General features: G+C 47.5%; 1 protein-coding gene across 2 annotated transcripts in view; it reads right to left on the bottom strand.

Moving 5' to 3' along the window:
* Window positions 1–18,392, bottom strand: part of CTDSP2 (CTD small phosphatase 2) — a 71,982-nt gene that overhangs the window by 11,545 nt on the left and 42,045 nt on the right. Inside the window, exons 2-3 of one of the 2 annotated variants that reach the window (XM_080995029.1) lie at window positions 6,277–6,425; window positions 3,968–4,006 (exon numbers count right to left, since the gene is read on the bottom strand). In XM_080995029.1, the coding sequence (XP_080851155.1) occupies window positions 3,968–4,006; window positions 6,277–6,425 (188 nt within the window). The remainder of the gene's footprint in view (window positions 1–3,967; window positions 4,007–6,276; window positions 6,426–18,392) is intronic. The other variant, XM_080995030.1, reaches the window with a different exon arrangement.

Raw genomic sequence — 18,392 nt, 5'->3', positions numbered from 1 at the left:
ATTATTATTATTATTATTAATAATAATACTGTGGTACCTTGGTTCTCAAATGCCTTGGTACTCAAACAACTTGGAACTCAAACACTGCAAACCCAGAAGTAAGTGTTCCGGTTTGTGAATTTTTTTTCGGAAGCTAAACATGCTCTGTTTTGAGCATTACACTTCCAATTTGAGTGCCACTCTTCCGTTTTGAGTGTTACGCTGAGGTCTGTCAGTTTTTGCTTTCTATTTTGCATTTTTGTGGCTTTTTTGTTTTGTTTTTGTGTCTGTGTGGAACCCAGTTCAGCTACTGATTGATTGGTAGTGTGACTGTGTGATTGTTTATTGCTTTCATTTTATGGATCAAAGGTCTCGTTAGATAGTAAAATTCATGTTAAATTGCTGTTTTAGGGACTGTTTTTAAAAGTCTGGAACGGATTAATCCATTTTGCATTACTCTCTATGGGAAAGTGCGCCTTGGTTTTGGAACGCTTTGGTTTTGGAATGGACTTCCGGAACGGATTAAGTTTGAGAACCAAGGTACCACTGTACTAACTCCTCTTTTGTTCTAACTGAGGTAAAAAGTCCTTGTTTTGCAGCTTCAGCACTTCAATTTTGCGCCAGGAGGCATTTTTATAGAAATTGGTCCTACGCCAGGTGGGGACCCTGTTGCTCCCCCACATCTTGCTGGACTCAGGCTCCCATTAGCCAACATGGCAAATGGTCAAGAATAATGAGAGGTGCGCCTGACAACATCTGGAGAGCCACATGTTCCCTATTTCTGCAGTACATCAGCACTGCAGAGGCTACCTCTTGCTTCGAACAGACCTTTCTTGATAGGGAAGTATGGTTTTTCAAAAACGAACCCCACTGCAAAAGGAGTTGAGCACCTCAGAAACACATGCACCAGGTCCAGCCCAATGAAAGCCAACCATGTTCCAAATTCAAAAATTGAATAAATAAAAATAGCCAACAGGTGGCTAGGGATCCCATTCCCTTCCAAAAGCCTACCATGCCGATAGGGCAGGCATAGGCAAACGCCGGCCCTCCGAATGTTTGGGACTACAATGCCCATCATCCTTGACCACTGGTCCTGTTAGCTAGGGTTGATGGGAATTGTAGTCCCAAACATCTGGAGGGCCGGAGTTTGCCTATGCCTGCGATAGGGCAAGCAATATTCTCCACAATGGTGCATTTTAATTTTCGTTTGCCCTTGGAAGTTATTGGTATCGTGGGGGAAACTGTCTAGACTGCGTGGCAAGATTGTCGTGCCTGAAGCTCTTTCCATGTGGAGGCACCACCAGAGGGAACTACTTATAGCAATCTCCACATGGCTGACGTTGGAGAGGCACCTGCCCCGAGAGAGGCGTTACAGTGAGGAGGCAGCAGTAGTTTGCATTCAGAAGCACTCTGTCTGTTTGTGAAAACTGCGCTGCAATACGGCCATTAGCCCCTTCACACAGGAAGAGAGCTGTCAAGAAGAGTTGCAGGCCAGCTTTCTCCCAGATGTGCTTGTCTGGTACGTGTAGAAGTCCCCTGTCCCCGCCCATTGCGAAACATTCAACCATGTGACTGCTTCTCCTGCTGCCCCCATAATAATAATAATAATAATTTTTTATTTATACCCCGCCCTCCCCAGCCAAGGCCGGGCTCAGAGCGGCTTACAAGCAATAATAAAAACAAGATGAATGATTACAACTTAAAAACAAAAATAAAATACAACATTAAAATAATGGAACATTAAAATATTAAAATGTAGCCTCATCGCAGGAGGAGAAGGAAAAGAAAAAAGAAAGAGAGGGAGGGAGGGAATCAAATTGGCTCCAAGCCAAAGGCCAGGCGGAACAACTCTGTCTTACAGGCCCTGCGGAAAGAAATCAGATCCTGCAGGGCCCTGGTCTCATGAGGCAGAGCGTTCCACCAGGCCGGAGCCAGTGTTGAAAAGGCCCTGGCTCTGGTTGAAGCTAATCTAACTTCCTTAGGGCCCGGGACCACTAGGGTGCTGCTATATATGGACCTTGAGGCTCTCCGTGGGGCATACCAGGAGAGGCGGTCCCGTAGGTACGAGGGTCCTAGACCGTGAAGGGCTTTAAAGGTCAAAAGCAGCACCTTAAATCTGACCCTGTACTCCACCGGGATCCAGTGCAGCTGGAAAAGCACTGGGTGAATATGCTCCCATGGCAGAGACCCCGTGAGGAGCCTCGCTGCAGCATTCTGTACCCGCTGGAGTTTCTGGGACAGCTTCAAGGGCAGCCCCATGTAGAGTGAATTACAGTAGTCAAGCCTGGAGGTGACCGTCGCATGGATCACTGTGGCCAGGTCGGGGCGGGAAAGGTAAGGGAAGTCTGGCTCTTTGTACGAATGAGGTCTGCGACCGATACCTCTCTCGATAGCAGCGGGGCAGGAAAAGAAATTTGCTTAGTAAGTGAAGGTCTCTTTTCTCCCACACTCACAAACACAAATACCCACATGCACACACGCGCACACGTATGTAGGGAGGACTGTGTGTACATTGCGCACCCATCATTATGCCATGCAGAAGTGGAATTTGGTATCTAGAGCATCATTTGGCATATTTCGTACGTCGCCTGGAGGCATGTATGTGGAAGGCAATTTTAAAAACCACTCTGTTTTTCTCTTTCTTTCCTTCTTTCACTCAAGAACATTTCTGGCCCTTGTTACTGTGGGGATTATCTAGCCTAGAACAATCAAGAATAAGTTAGTTGCAATTAAGTCTCACTCAAACGCTGCAACGTTGAAAACAGTGGGATTTGTATTAGTTGTGACAAACTTGCTCCATTGGCTTCAAAAGGACTTAGGGGTGACTGACTTTGCCTGGACTGGGGCAAATATGGGCAAAGGCTACTAGAGCAGGGATGGGGGGCCTATGGCCCTCCAGATATTGCTGAACTACTGCTCCCATCATCCCTGACCACTGGGATGGGAACTGGAGTCCAACAAGGTCTGCAGGATCACAGGTTTCCACTCTGTCCTCAGCTGAGGCTGGTCCATTATGGTGAATGGGGCACTGCCCCATTAACCTCGGGCTGTCCTTGCTTACAATCAGTCAGGGGCTGGCTCTGCCTGTCATTGGCTGTGGCTCCACCTAAAGTTAAGTCTCCCTGTCATCCACCTTACCAGTCCCAATTGACATCAGCCAGCACTACTTGTTTTAAGACTCAGCAGCTTTCCCTGTGAAAACCCGCTCTTTAAAGCTCAATCAGACCAAACAACCATCTGCGGAACTGACATTTGCTCCAGTTGAGTGTTAAAGAGCACTAAAGGAGGGACCCCTGACCTTTAGGTCCAGTCGTGACCGACTCTGGGGTTGTGGCGCTCATCTTGCTTTATTGGCTGAGGGAGCCGGCGTACAGCTTCCGGGTCATGTGGCCAGCATGACTAAGCCGCTTCTGGCGAGCCAGAGCAGCGCACGGAAATGCTGTTTACCTTCCCGCCGGAACGGTACCTATTTATCTACTTGCACTTTGACGTGCTTTCGAACTGCTAGGTTGGCCGCAGCAGGGACCGAGCAATGGGAGCTCACCCCATCGCGGGGATTCGAACCGCCGACCTTCTGATCGGCAAGTCCTAGGCTCTGTGGTTTAACCCACAGCGCCACCTGCATCCCTAAAGAGCACTAAGGAGCTGGCAAACAACCCCAGCTCAGACATGGAGCTCCTAAAGCACAGACCTTTTCCTGGAAAGAGCAGGGCAAAGGGTTGGTGTGGAGTATGAAAAGCAGAACTTGCAGAGATCAGAATGTGGGGCTTTGATTATATCTCCTTGTCCACTTCCCATGGCTAGCAGGAAAAGGTATGTAATGCAACCAAATGATGAGCAGATTTGCTTGCATTTATTCTGAAGTCAGAATCGAAATGCAGGTTCATCTCAGTGGAGAATGTTTTTTTGCACTCTTGCGCACAAGGTAAACACAGTCCTGGCTAAAGAGGAGATGCAGATCTCCCTTGGCTTTGGAACAAAGACATACCTGGTAAAACTGGTATTGAAGACACTGCAACAGATCAGACTAAAAGGGGAGGGGAAAGAGGAAAGCAGAGATGTAGGTATCATGAAAAAGGCAAGGCTGTGTAATACTACTATCAGGGATCTCAGAAAGCCTCTGAATTTGCCCACTAAGGTTTTAAGGAGCAGAATCCTAAAGGCTGCATTTTCTACCTAGAAAGAAAGAGTGGTGGTAATGGACGAGTAGGTTCAGGTTGACACAAGTGATCCTACAAGCCTCAAAAGCTTGGACTGTGATGGAGGCTGGTGGAGGCTCAAGTCTTCAAAGAAAAGGTTCCTTGACTGAGAACAGTGTGGGAGCCCTGCTAACTGACCCAGAAGGAAGCCTCAGCTCCTTAACTCTAAAGTGTGTGGGGGACAGGCTGCAGAAATTCAGTGCTGAGAGGATGAGCACTCTACATATGTGATCAGCAGTAGTTTTCTTTACCATATATAAAAAGGGTAAAGGGACCCCTGACCATTAGGTCCAATCGTGACCGACTCTGGGGTTGCGGCGCTCATCTCGCTTTATTGGCCGAGGGAAGTGGCATACAGCTTCCGGGTCATATGGCCAGCAGGACCAAGCCGCTTCTGGCGAACCAGAGTAGCACACGGAAACGCCATTTACCTTCCCACCGGAGCGGTACCTATTTATCTACTTGCACTTTGACGTGCTTTTGAACGGCTAGGTTGGCAGGAGCAGGGACCGAGCAATGGGAGCTCACCCCGTCGCGGGGATTCGAACCCCCAACCTTCTGATTGACAAGTCCTAGACTCTGTGGCTTAGACCACAGTGCCACCCGTGTCCCTTTTACCATATATAGCTTCATATATATTTCTTTTTTAAAAGCGGAGGAGGATATCTATAGATGGGGTGGCGGCAACAATGCGGTCAAATGCATATGTTTTGAGGAAGGATGGGGCTGTGAGACCAGCAGCATCTACAGTGGTACCTTGGTTTTCAAACGCTGTGATACTCAAACACCTTGGTTCCCAAACATCAAAAACCCGGAAGTAAGTGTTCCAGTTTTCAAATGTTTTTCGGAAGCCAAACATCTTGCGCCTTGGTTTTCGAACATTTCAAAAGTCAAACGGACTTCCGGAATGGATTAAGTTTGGCACTTTTGTTTTTGCTATTTATTTCGCGTTTTTGTTTTTGAGGCTTTTTTGGTTAATTTGTTTTTGTGACTGCATGGAACCCATTTCAGCTACTGATTGATTGATTGACTGATTGATTGTGTGATTGCAGAAATGGATAAAAGCCCCCCCCTCCAAACAATGACTGTCATCAGTGCAGGTAAGAAAAAAAATAATTTTAATTTTTATCATGTACAATACTGTCTTATTTATTTTATAGTACAGTATATTGATTATTGCTTTCAATTTATGGATCAATGGTCTCGTTAGAGAGTAAAATTCATGTTAAATTGCTGTTTTAGGGGTTGTTTTTAAAAGTCTGGAACGGATTAATCCGCTTTGCATTACTTTCTATGGGAAAGTGCGCCTTGGTTTTGGAACGCTTTGGTTTTGGAACAGACTTCCAAAACGGATTAAGTTTGAGAACCAAGGTACCACTGTACAAGAGTTTTCCTCCCCTGGATAGAAAATAGGCTGAAGCCCACTTATATGTCTTCCCACAGAGACTAGCCATGGCTTCCCAGCTCATTAGCAAGCAGTGAAATACTGATGTTCACAATAGTCATGGATCATGCTCTGCGTGTGGGGTTTATGCTATTTCCTACACGGCACTGCTGCAATGTATGAAATGGCCGTAGAAGCACTTGCTTCCGATCCAAAGTAACTGCTCCCTCCTGAAAGCCATTTTTGATTGGGAGAGAGCCAGTCAGATATAAACAGAGGCTAACAAAGGTATCTTGTGAACTCTGGTCAGCCGGGAGTTTAAAAAGTTAAAAATGCTGGTGAGAGGAAGTGTCAAGCAAGAGAGATCATTTAAACAGAGACAGGGACCAGTGGCGTAGCGTGGGTTGTCAGCACCCGGGACAAGGCAAGTAATTTGCACCCCCTAACCCGTGGATTTGCGCCCCCTAACCCTAACCCCCAGATGTTGCGGCCGGCCCCCCCTGCACCCCCCACGCTACGCCACTGACAGGGACAATTTCAGGGTTTGGGTAGCTGGAGAACTAGGACAGAGTTGATATCCTAATGGGGCACACCCTAAACCTGGACAGCTAGAATACAGAAAGCTGCTAGAGAAAAGAAGCTCAGATACTACTAGCACTGCCTGTTATACTCTCTGGGTATAATTCAGTGATCGCTGCGTCAGCCTCCACTCACCTTGGCAATGGTGCTGGTCTCCTCCTTGTGTGGGCCATGATCCCCACCAAAGCCCGACTGCCCGACATTCTGTGCGCGAAGGCAACAGAAGAAAGCCTTGAAGATGTTCCGGCCACGAGGCTTCTTCGGGGAGGATTTGGACACCAAGACTGAGAAGGGAATGACAAAAAGAACTTTGTTAGATCTCACGGCACTCGTCCAGGACCAAAAGGCAGGAGCAGGCAAATCTTCATCCAGGGTAAGTGTTTGTGAATTAGGTCTCAGGAAGGTTGAAGTATGCCTCCTTCTGGAGATCCTGGCGGTGGCCCATGAAGGAGGAAAGCTTCTTTGCTGGAACATTTTTTGATTGGCCCCAAAAAGTGACATGCAAGTTCTCCAAACCAGTGCAGGGCAGAAAGGTCTGTGGTGCTTTGAGTAAGGTAAAGGGACCCCTGACCATTAGGTCCAGTCGTGGCCGACTCTGGGGTTGCAGCTCTCGTCTCGCTTTATTGGCCGAGGGAGCCGGCGTACAGCTTCCAGGTCATGTGGCCAGCATGACTAAGCCGCTTCTGGCAAACCAGAGCAGAGCACGGAAACGTTGTTTACCTTCCCGCCGGAGCGGTACCTATTTATCTACTTGCACTTTGACGTGCTTTCGAACTGCCAGGTTGGCAGGAGCAGGGACCGAGCAACGGGAGCTTACCCCGTTGCGGGAATTCGAACCGCTGACCTTCTGATCGGCAAGTCCTAGGCTCTGTGGTTTAACCCACAGTGCCACCCGCGTCCCGCTGCTTTGAGTACCAACGTCCAATTAACAGGAATCTGCTAGAAGGGCCCTGGCTCAGAGGTAGAGTAGCTGCCTTGCATGCAGAAGGCATCTCCAGGTAGGGATGAAACGGACTTCTGCCTCAAACCTTGGAGAGTGGCTGCCAGCATCCTAGAGAAATGAACTGGGAATCTCATGCAACCGGACCTTAGCCAAATCTGCTCTCCCAAACTGTGTGGGCGACATTTAGCTACTGCAAACTTTACAAAATGATGCCACCGAAGACTGAACTGCAGAACAAAAGCGACAGCTATGGACTCAGCTATACAACTGCAAATAAAACGTTTTAAGTGTTTTGCAAAGTGCAATATACAAATGTGACATTAGATGGCGATGGTGAGCTATGGCAAATGCAACATATTTTTCAAAACTTTTTTAAAAAGCATTTTCACAGCGTTTTTCATGTGTGTGTAGATTTCACCTATGACACTCTTGCGACAGACAGTGGCTGAACTCAAAATGGCTGCTGCCTGAGGAGGTTTCAGTTTGCTGCGGGCGTTCCCCCAGAACCCACCCTCACAGAACACTTTGGCTTCTACCATCAGTACAGTCTGGGGTCAGGCCAGACAGGAGATAGCACACAAAGGAAACAGGACGTTCCATATTGCCCCCAGCAACTAGCAGGCAACATGAATCCTCTGCATTGTCTAGGCCTAGCATAAATTCATGGAACCTGATTTCTTCTGTTGCCAGGGTCAACAAGAGAAGCATCTTCTGCCCACTGTAATTGTAATTTATTATTTGTCACACGTTAAAAACTTCCCTGAACAGGGCTGCCTTCAGATGTCTTCTAAATGTCAGGTAGTTGTTTATCTCTTTGACATCTGCATTTCTGGCTCCAGCTTTCTCAGCTCCAGTTCTAGCAACTGGTCTCAGGTACTTGGAGCTACCTGAGTGGGTGGCGCTGTGGGTTAAACCACAGAGCCTAGGACTTGCCGATCAGAAGGTCGGTGGTTCGAATCCCCGCGACGGGGTGAGCTCCTGTTGCTCGGTCCCTGCTCCTGCCAACCTAGCAGTTCGAAAGCACATCAAAGTGCAAGTAGATAAATAGGTACCACTCCGGCGGGAAGGGAAACGGCGTTTCCGTGCGCTGCTCTGGTTCGCCAGAAGCGGCTTAGTCATGCTGGCCACATGACCCGGAAGCTGTAGGCCAGCTCCCTCGGCCAATAAAGCGAGATGAGCTCTGCAACCTCAGAGTTGTCTGCAACTAGACCTAATGGTCAGGGGTTGCTTTACTTTACTAGAAGAAGTAACCGTCTGGCCCTGCAATCTGCAGACCCTACAACTAGAGATCATCCCAAGATTTCTCCCAGAACATACAAATTATGTGTTCTCCTGCCAAGCTATGGGACCCTTCTTCCCCCTCCCCTCTCGTCTGTTTTGCTTCCCTGGGAGACTCTAGGCCCAGAACATCTTATCATATTCTATGGGTCCATGGGGGCCTTGCTATCGTTTGTTCTGCTTGCAACGAACAAAGTGGCCCCAGATGAACTGCCTGTGTCTTTCCTTGTGTGCCTACAAAGGACTACTGTTGCATCAGTGGAGCCCAGCTGGCGTCCAGTGTCAGAACTGTACCTCCTCTATGCTAAAAACATTAAAATCCATCACCAATCTAAGACTCAAATTCTGCAATTTGTCATGGTTTTAACACATGGATGGAGTTAATGTGCTTGCTCTTATTGTGCATACTTTATTGAGCAATGGTGGCCATTTTCACCTAATTTATTCTGGTTTTGCTAGCCAAGGACAGGGATATTAATGCCCATTGACACCTGCTTTACCAAGAGGCTGCAAGTTATACCTGAGGAGGCCTGGCTCAACACGGCACCTGTCACAGGTAATATAAAGTACCATAGGGACAAAAGGTTGCAGGACTGAGGAGGATGTCGGCTGTGGCACAGAGTCCAAGAGAAGTTGCTGAAACGGGAGGTGAAGGAGGAGGAAGAGGAAGCAGTGAGAATATCAGCACAAACGGACCCAAACCCAAGAGTCGTGCAAAACATCAAGGAAATTGGTTCTAAACAGCCCCATCAGCTCAGTCCGGACAGTGAGATCCAGCTCCAAGGACCTTCTGGCAGTTCCCTCACTGTGAGAAGTAACATTACAAGGAACCAGGCAGAGGACCTTCTCGGCAGTGGCGCCCACCCTGTGGAACACCCTCCCATCAGTTGTCAAGGAAATAAACTATCTGACTTTTAGAAGACATCTGAAGGCAGCCCTGTTTAGGGAAGTTTTTAATGTTTGATGTTTTATTGTGTTTTTAATATTCTGTTGGGAGCCGCCTAGAGTAGCTGGGGAAATCTAGCCAGATGGGTGGGGTATAAATAAATTATTATTATTATATTATTATCACCTCTCTGCCTATGCTGATTAGTGAAGCTGTCATGTAAGACCAATAATAAAGGTTTCACCAACTCTCAACAAATGTAGATATAAAAATAGTATCGTCTCATTCACAGCCACATCACCTTAAGTTCCACACTGCTGAGGGCCTTGCTTCAGCTGCCCCTGACTATCACAGCTCAGCTGGCTGATTGCTGGAAACAAGGAATTGCACCCCCAAATTTGGAATCCCCACCAAATCCACATGCATCTGTGCCAAATAAAAACATTACTCTTTGCCCAACCTAGACTGGAAAGCAGGAAGGGGAAGACAGTAAAATGCCACTCCTCTCTCCCTTCTGGGTTGTGACCAGCTACACACTAGAATTGCAAGTTCACTAGCCGTCAGTTCCTTTTGGATTACAGCGGTACCTCTGGTTGTGAACGGGATCCGTTCCGGAGGCCCGTTCGCAACCTGAAAAGAACGCAACCCGCGTCTGCGCGCGTGGCTCGCGATTCGCCACTTCTGCACATGCGCGCGACGTCATTTTGCGCATCTGCGCGAGCGGCAAAACCCGGAAGTAACCCTTTCTGGTATTTCTGGGACGCAACCTGAAAACGCACAACCTGAAGCAAACGTAACATGAGGTATGACTGTACGGTAAGGTAAAGGGACCCCTGACCATTAAGTCCAGTTGTGGCCGACTCTGGGGTTGCGGCACTCATCTCGCTTTATTGGCCGAGGGAGCCGGCGTACAGCTTCCGGGTCATGTGGCCAGCATGACTAAGCTGCTTCTGGCGAACCAGAGCAGCGCACGGAAACGCCGTTTACCTTCCTGCCAGAGCGGTACCTACTTATCTACTTGCACTTTGACGTGCTTTCGAACTGCTAGGTTGGCAGGAGCAGGGACCGAGCAACGGGAGCTCACCCCGTCGTGGGGATTCGAACCGCCGACCTTCTGATCGGCAAGTCCTAGGCTCTGTGGTTTAACCCACAGCGCCACCCGCGTCCCATGACTGTACATTACATAGGAACATATAAAGAGAGGTCTACCTAGTCCAGCATCCTGTTCTCATAGTGGCCAGCCATATGCCTATGGGAAACTTGCAAGCAGGACCCGTGTGCAATTGCACTCACCTCCCCTGTGGTTTCCAGCAACTGGTGTTCAGAAACATTGCTGCCTCTGACTGTGGAGGTGGAGCCTGATCAACTCCTGCCCGGAAACCACTGTCCCCACTGTGGAAGGACGTGTGGATCCAGAATTGGCCTCCACAGTCACACATGGACTCATTGTTAAAACCGTGTTTATGGAAGACAATCTTACTCGGCTATGAGTGATTGCCAACGAAGAAGAAGAAGCCCTAGATTTGGTAAAGAGGTGAGATTTTGTTTAAAAAAATTAAAATAAGGTGTTGAAAAAGCACTTCATTAGCAAGTTACAAGTTGTTGTTCAACTTCTATCTCCCTTGTGGTTGATCCTCCTAGTGGTGCAGCAATAAAACTGCTGGCACATTTGAAAAGCAAAGCAGGGTCCAGCCTGGTTTCAAATCGGATGGGAGACTGATTGTTGAGATTTGTGCATTGCAGGGGGTTGGGCTAGACAACCCCTGAGGTCCCTTCCAATTCTACAATTCTGTAATAGTAAGATTTCTTAGAAAAGACAAAAGAACACCAAGGTTACCCTGATATTGACAAGATCAAACCATCGCTAAACATCAGTAAAATGTATAGACAGTTTGTGTATTTGTAAGGCACCAGCTCACTCAAAGCAAGATAAAGGCACCTTTCTCTCCAGCCTACTGGGGGCAGTTTGCTGGAAGAAGGAGCTACCTGCCTGTTAACTGCTGTGCTTTAGCACCAAGACTACAGAACGGATGGATAGATCATGGCAGTGCAGCTACCCAGTCTGTAGATTAGGTGGCATAAAGTGGCCAAAAGGATTCACTCTGGTGCTATAACGACAAGTCTGGCCAGAGCTGCCCTTGAATGTCACCTTCTCTGTTTGCTTCAGGCCATGTCCCCTGACCCTAAACAGTTAATTAAGGTTGTAGGAACCCCATGTGGAATCATGCATATAGCAGTGAAGACCTTGATGCCTTTCCAACAGGTAGCTAGCTCTTCTCAATGTCTAGTTTAGTTTCTGAGACTTTGATCAGCCTCAGCTTGGAGTTCTGCAACCATACAGAGATTTGTGGGGTTTTTTTGAATGAGTCAACAGTGTGATGCAGCAGTGAAAAAAGCTAATGCTATTCTAGAAGTATAATAATAATAATTTATTATTTGTACCCCGCCCATCAGGCTGGGTTTCCCCAGCCACTCTGGGCGGCTTCCAACAAAGACTAAAAACAGTGTCCAGATCAAGGGAAGTACTAGTACACTCTATTCTGCCCCTGGTCAGACCACACCTGGAATACAGTGCCCAATTCCGGGCACCACAATTTAAGGATGTTGACAAGCTGGAAAGTGTGCATAGGAGGGCAAGCAAGATGATCAAGGAAGGTGTTATGTACTGAAGTTCTCACCCTGGGCCAGCAGGGGGATACTGTAGATAGTTTTCACTCAGGTCCACGTCAGTTACCGTATTTTTCGCACCATAGGACGCACCAGACAATAGGACGCACCTTGTTTTAGAGGGGGGAGAACAAGAAAAAAAAAATTCTCCCCCTCTCTGCCCAGTGCCCCTTCAGCGAAGCAGCAGGAGGCGCTGCGCAGAGAGGGGGAGAATTTCCCCCCTCTTGTTTTCCCCCTCTAAAACAAGGTGCCATTTAAGGTGCGTTCAGTCACCTTCAGGCGGCTACCTTGGAAGCCTGGAGAGCGAGAGGGGTTGGTGCGCACTGACCCCCCTCTCTCTCCAGGCTTCAGGTTCCTTTCGACCTGCTCTTTGGGGCTGGCGGGGGGAAGCCCACCACCAGCCTCAAAGAGCAGGTCGGGGAGCAGCGGAAAGGCTGCTGCCATAGTCGCGTGTCACCTCTCCAGCTGGGAGAGGGTTCTGGGGGGCTTCTTTAGCCCCGTGCGCGCTCTCCCGGCTGGAGAGGTGGCGTGCGGCTATGGCAGGAGCCTCTTTAGCCGCGCGTCACCTCTCCAGCCGGGAGAGGGTTGCGGGACTATGGCGTCTTCGCTCCATAGAACGTACACACATCTCCCCTTAATTTTTGAAGGGGAAAAAGTTCATCCTATAGAGCAAAAAATACGGTATTTTAGGCGGGAAACCCTGGGTTGTTGTTGCTACAATGTTGACAGCCGGCTGCTTATAAAAGCAGGCCGGCTGAGCTGTTTGCTGTTCAGTTCTGTTCCAGCTTACAAAATAAAGAGCTGCTTTGGAGAAATCACTGTGTCGTCTGCCATGTCTACCCACTATTCTACAGAAACCAAGCCTTAGAAGGAAAGGTTGAAGGAGCTGGGTATGTTTATCATGGAAAAGAGAAGATATGATAGCCATCTTCAAATACCTAAAGGGCTGTCACACTGAAGATGGAGCGAGCTTGTTTTCTCCTGCTCTGGAGGATAGGACTCAAAGCAATGGATTCATGTTACAAGAAAGGAGATTCTGACTTAACATCAGGAAGAACTTTCTGGCTGTAAGGGCTGTTCAACCATGGAACAGACTCCCTTGGAAGGTGGTAGAGGTTTTTAAGCCGAGGTTGGATGGTCATCTATCATGGATGCTTTAGCTGAGAATCCTGCATTGCAGGGGATTGGACTAGATGACTCTCTGGGTCCCTTCCATCTCTACAATGCTATGCTTTCCAGAAAACCATACAGTTGTACCTTGGTTCGCGAACGTCTTGGTATTTGTACGTTTTGGCTCCTGAATGCCGCAAACCTGGAAGTGAGTGTTCCGGTTTGCGAACGTTTTTTGGAAGCTGAACATCTGACGCAGCTTCCGATTGAGTGCAGGAAGCTCCTGCAGCCAACTGGAAGCCGTGCCTTGGTTTTTGAATGTTTTCAGAAGTAAAACAGACTTCCGGAACGGATTACGTTCGAGAACCAAGGTACGGCTGTATTTTCCAAATTCTGCATACAAACACATAAACTAGCCCATGAATAGTACCATGATGTACCCTCCCTTCACCAGCAAATCCATCATCCATAAACATGCCTAATCTTCCCCGCCCCCTGTATTATTAAAACGCATTCCACAAGTCGGTCGAGTGGGGGCTGCACCTCCTGTAAGTTAGCATGAAACCATCAGCGCATAGAAATGAAGAACGAGGAACTCTTGTGTCTGTGATGCTAAGGAGTCACCAGCAGGTGGCACTGCATGCCCACAAACTATACCCATCATTCTACCATGTCACTACTACTAGCTTCCCCCACCACTAGGAACTATGAGCTTGATTATATATACATATAGCATATACACACTAACGAGCACACCTCTTGGATTGGGGAGGCGGGGAATTGCCAAGAAACGGGGTGCGCATATTTGACATGCATTTGGGACACAGCCACTGCAGACAGAACACCCAGATAGGATAAACAACAAAGAGAAGGCAGGAAGCTGTAAGGTCTCCATGGGGAGGAAGCTGGAGAATTTCAAAGGAGCCAGCAAGCAGCCCACCCAGGGAACAGAGTTTCCTCAGCCTTCACAGCAGGCCTTGGCACATGCTACCTATCTCCCCCCCCCCCCCCAAAAAGAGAGCATTCACTCTGAAGGAATTTTGCCATCTGTCCACAACGTTAGACTACAGCACTTGATTTACAAAGAGGGGAAACGGGCATTCCTCAAGAGCTTGTTGGGAGGGGATCCTAGATTCAAAGACTGGTAACGGTGGGCAATCGCCCACCATTTTAAATAAAATCAAGGCAGTGAGACAAAAACAGTTTGCAGAAGAAGAGTTTGGATTTGATATCCCGCTTTATCACTACTCGAAGGAGTCTCAAAGCGGCTAACATTCTCCTTTCCCTTCCTCCCCCACAACAAACACTCTGTGAGGTGAGTGGTGCTGAGAGAATTCAAAGAAGTGTGACTGGCCCAAGGTCACCCAGCAGCTGCATGTGGAGGAGCAGGACGCGAACCCGGTTCCCCAGATTACGAGTCCACTGCTCTTAACCACTAGAGTGCGTTCTAGGGCGTATCGTCAGTTCACCCAGGGGCTGATGCTGAAACCCAAACAGGCCTGGGCTCACAGAACCGTCCCACCGAACGTACAACACAAGACAACAAACCAAACTCAACGAAACCCATATACCACAGACTGACAACTCCGCAACAACCACCACAGCCAAATGAAGCATATGGAAATCACTTCGAATTGACGGACTGGTGACCCCCCCCTCCTTTTCTCCTCTCCCCTCAAGCCATTAATATTGCCAGTAGCACCACTATCCCCCGTACTCCACCCCTCCATAGAGACCCCCCCAATCCCATCCCCACCCCAATACTCAGACGACAACAATTCACCCTCTCCACTCCCCCCTCCTCAATCATCCCAACAACCCACAATCTCAGCCCCCCACCCCAAGGACCCCACCGGCGGCACAAAAAGAACCACCACAGAAATAGACACACACACCCGCCAACCTCTCGGTCTCTTCCATCATCACACAAAGGCAACGAACAAAATCAGTAGGTACAAGAAAAGGAAAACAAAGAAAGAAACCCATACAAACTAAAACAATACCCCCAACCTCAATAAAACAATCAACAAACAGGCTAAAATCTGACACACAACCAGCACAACGGTTGCGCCAGAGCGTGCCAATACCCATATCCCTACCCTAACACGCCAACAAACCAATAATGTTATTAACAACACTGACAACATTGCTTATAAACCTTATAGCCAAACAAAGGCGTCATAAAGGCACTTAACACCATTTCAATGACCATTCCCTATCGCAAACGACAGAGAGGACAGCCTGTTCTTAAACAAGGCCCTCCATGCCAGCTGAGACACAGTACCAACTGGTTGGAAGCAGACAGTCCACATTTCCCCAAACAAACACCTATATAACTACATATAGGTTACTTTCTGTAATATACCCCCCCCACTCTTTAACCCAAATCTAATTCTAACCCCCCTCTTCCCCCACTCATCACACTTTATGCCAGTGCAGCAAAATAGGTTTGATAGACAATATAAGGTGAGAGACACAGCACAGCCCAGACGGGGAGAAGAAGAAGAAGAGTTTGGATTTGATATCCCGCTTTATCACTACCTGAAGGAGTCTCAAAGTGGCTAACATTCTCCTTTCCCTTCCTCCCCCGCAACAAACACTCTGTGAGGTGAGTGGGGCTGAGAGACTTCAGAGAAGTGTGACTAGCCCAAGGTCACCCAGCAGCTGCATGTGGAGGAGCAGGGAATCGAACCCGGTTCACCAGATTACAAATCCACTGCTCTTAACCACTACACCACACTGATTCTCAGCAGGGAATCACCCTATAGAGTAGACAAGCAGAATGGCTAGCTTAAAAGCAATTGCACTAAACGTGAGGGGCTGGGGAAACCCTATCAAAAGAAAATGCATCGCCTCGTATGTGAACACCATGAAACCACACATTGCCTTCCTACAAGAAATACACAGTCCACCCAAAAGAAGCAAACTCCTGAGCGATCTTCGCTTCAGTCAACAATGGGTTGCACCTGGCCTAGGAAAGACCTGCGTAGTAGCCATATTACTCAGTAGAGACCTGAACTTCAAAGCCATGACAGTCCTAAATGACAAAAGAGGCAGATTCATTTTCGCTAGAGGGACACCGGATGGCAAAACTAAACTGACAATTAGCTCCATATTTGCCCCAAACTCGAAACAACTAGAGTTCATCCAGAAAACACTAAACAAATTCCTCTCCTTCTCCGATAGGGAAGCAATCCTGGGAGGTGACCTCACTTAAATATGAGAGGTATCTCCCTGAAAGATATCCACCCTGCAACCCCATGGGCAACCTTCTTCCAAAGGAAACCCCAAACAATTAGGGACTCTTACAAAATGCTAAAAAAAAGAAGAGATCTCTATGGCATATGGGGCGAAGAAAACCCGGGAGACACCAGCCACACATTCCAGTCTAGGCGCCACGGCACAGTCTCCAAATTAGATAGCATTCTGCTCACACAAGGTCTGATTCCCTTGGTTGACTCAACAAACATAGGTAGCATTAAAATCACAGACCACACCCCAGTAGAAGCTACACTTGAAATAGGAGAAGAAACATGAACCACCCCATCATGGTCCTTCAGTCTCATCCTAAACACAAATGAACTAATTAGAGAAAGTCTCACAAAAATTCTCCAGAACTACTTCAACGAATCCTCAAAAGTTAGCAAAATAGAACAAGACATCACGGCCCTCTCATCACAATACAAACAAACAGGAGCTAAAGGACACCTTAAACAAAAAGGAGGTAACTAGATTCCCTAGAAATCAACCAAACAATGATCAACATTATATACTCAAAGCAATGCTTCTATGAGTATGGAGGGGGAAACGCCAGACTATTAGCAAACAAGTGTAGGAAAACATCACTCAAAACAAGAATACACAGCACCACCAAAAAAAGACGGCAACGTAACATTCTCCCCCAAAGAAAACCTCAGAATTTGCGGAATTTTACTCCAACCTATACACTTTCCACAACCCACCTGAGGAGAAAATCAGAAATGTCCTAGCAGGACAGACCATGCCAACCTTAACTGATGAGGAACAGGAATTCATGGACAGTCCTATCACCCTGGAGGAAATACATACGGTCCTCAAAAACCTGAAACCACACAAAGCCCCAGGCTTTACAGCAGAATTCTACAAGAAATTCCAATAACCCCTAATGACTTGCCTATTTAACGACATCATAAAAGGGGGGACCATTCCTAAAACCTGGACCGCCTCCAAAATACTCTCTATCCCAAAACTCACTCAAAGACAGCCTCAAAGTAGAATCCTACTACCCAATCTCATTAACAAACCTAGACAACAAGATATTCACATCAATTTTTTAAGGCTAACTGCCTAAAAAAATTCCTACACAAATTAATAGCCCCAGACCAGATGGGCTTCATCCCTGGTCGCAATATAACAGACCCCATTAGGAAAACTACTAAATCTGATCGAACACAGCAAGGCAACCAAACTCCCACTGAGAATTATGTCCCTAAACATCCTCAAAGCTTTTGATTGCCTAGAATGGAAATACCTATTAGCAGCACAAACTAACATGAAATTTGGTCCCAACTTCTAACAAACTCTCAAACAAATCTACTCCCAAGCCTCAGGAAAATGCAGGACTAACAGTATGGACTCTAATACCATAGCAATCCAAAGAGGCACCAAACCAGCCAATCAGCTTCCTGCAGCCAATCGGAAGCCACACCTCGGTTTCCGAATGTTTTGGAAGTCAAACGGACTTCTGGAACAGATTCCTTTCGACTTCCAAGGTATGACTGTACTGCATGCAACACTAATGTCTCACAACAAATGAAACTGATCTGTAGAAAACACAACTTGAAAAAAGAGACAACGCATGTGTTTTTGTAAACTAAAACTTTAATAAAAAAAAAAACCATTTTTTAAAAAAAGAAAAATGTGGTTTGAAAGCCCCTACACACACAACAGGGGCAGAGCTTGGTAATACGGCACCAGAGCGAGGACAAAATTTGGTGTGTCCCCCACCGCAAATATTTCTTGTTTTCACAATAATTCCTTTCGGTACAATTGCTTTTTATGAGCTTCTCAGTAGGTAATAGGTAAAGGACCATCCGAACGGTTACGTCCTGTCGAATTTGATTATGGGGTGTGACGCTCATCTCTGCTTTCAGGCCGAGGGAGCCGGCGTTTGTCCGCAGACAGCTTTTTCTGGGTAATGTGGCCAGCATGACTAAACCACTTCTGGTGCAACAGGACATCATGATGAGTGCCAGAGCACACAGAAATGCCATTTACCATTTTCAGTAAGGTAAAGGGACCCCTGACCATGAGGTCCAGTTGTGGCCGACTCTGGGATTACGGCACTCATCTCACTTTATTGGCCAAGGGAACTGGCGTACAGCTTCC

Source organism: Podarcis pityusensis, assembly GCF_964106645.2.
Source record: "Podarcis pityusensis genome assembly, chromosome: 2".
Lineage (NCBI taxonomy): Eukaryota > Metazoa > Chordata > Lepidosauria > Squamata > Lacertidae > Podarcis > Podarcis pityusensis.
Note: the sequence above shows the minus strand (reverse complement) of the source record. Positions and strands in the feature narration are given on the sequence as shown.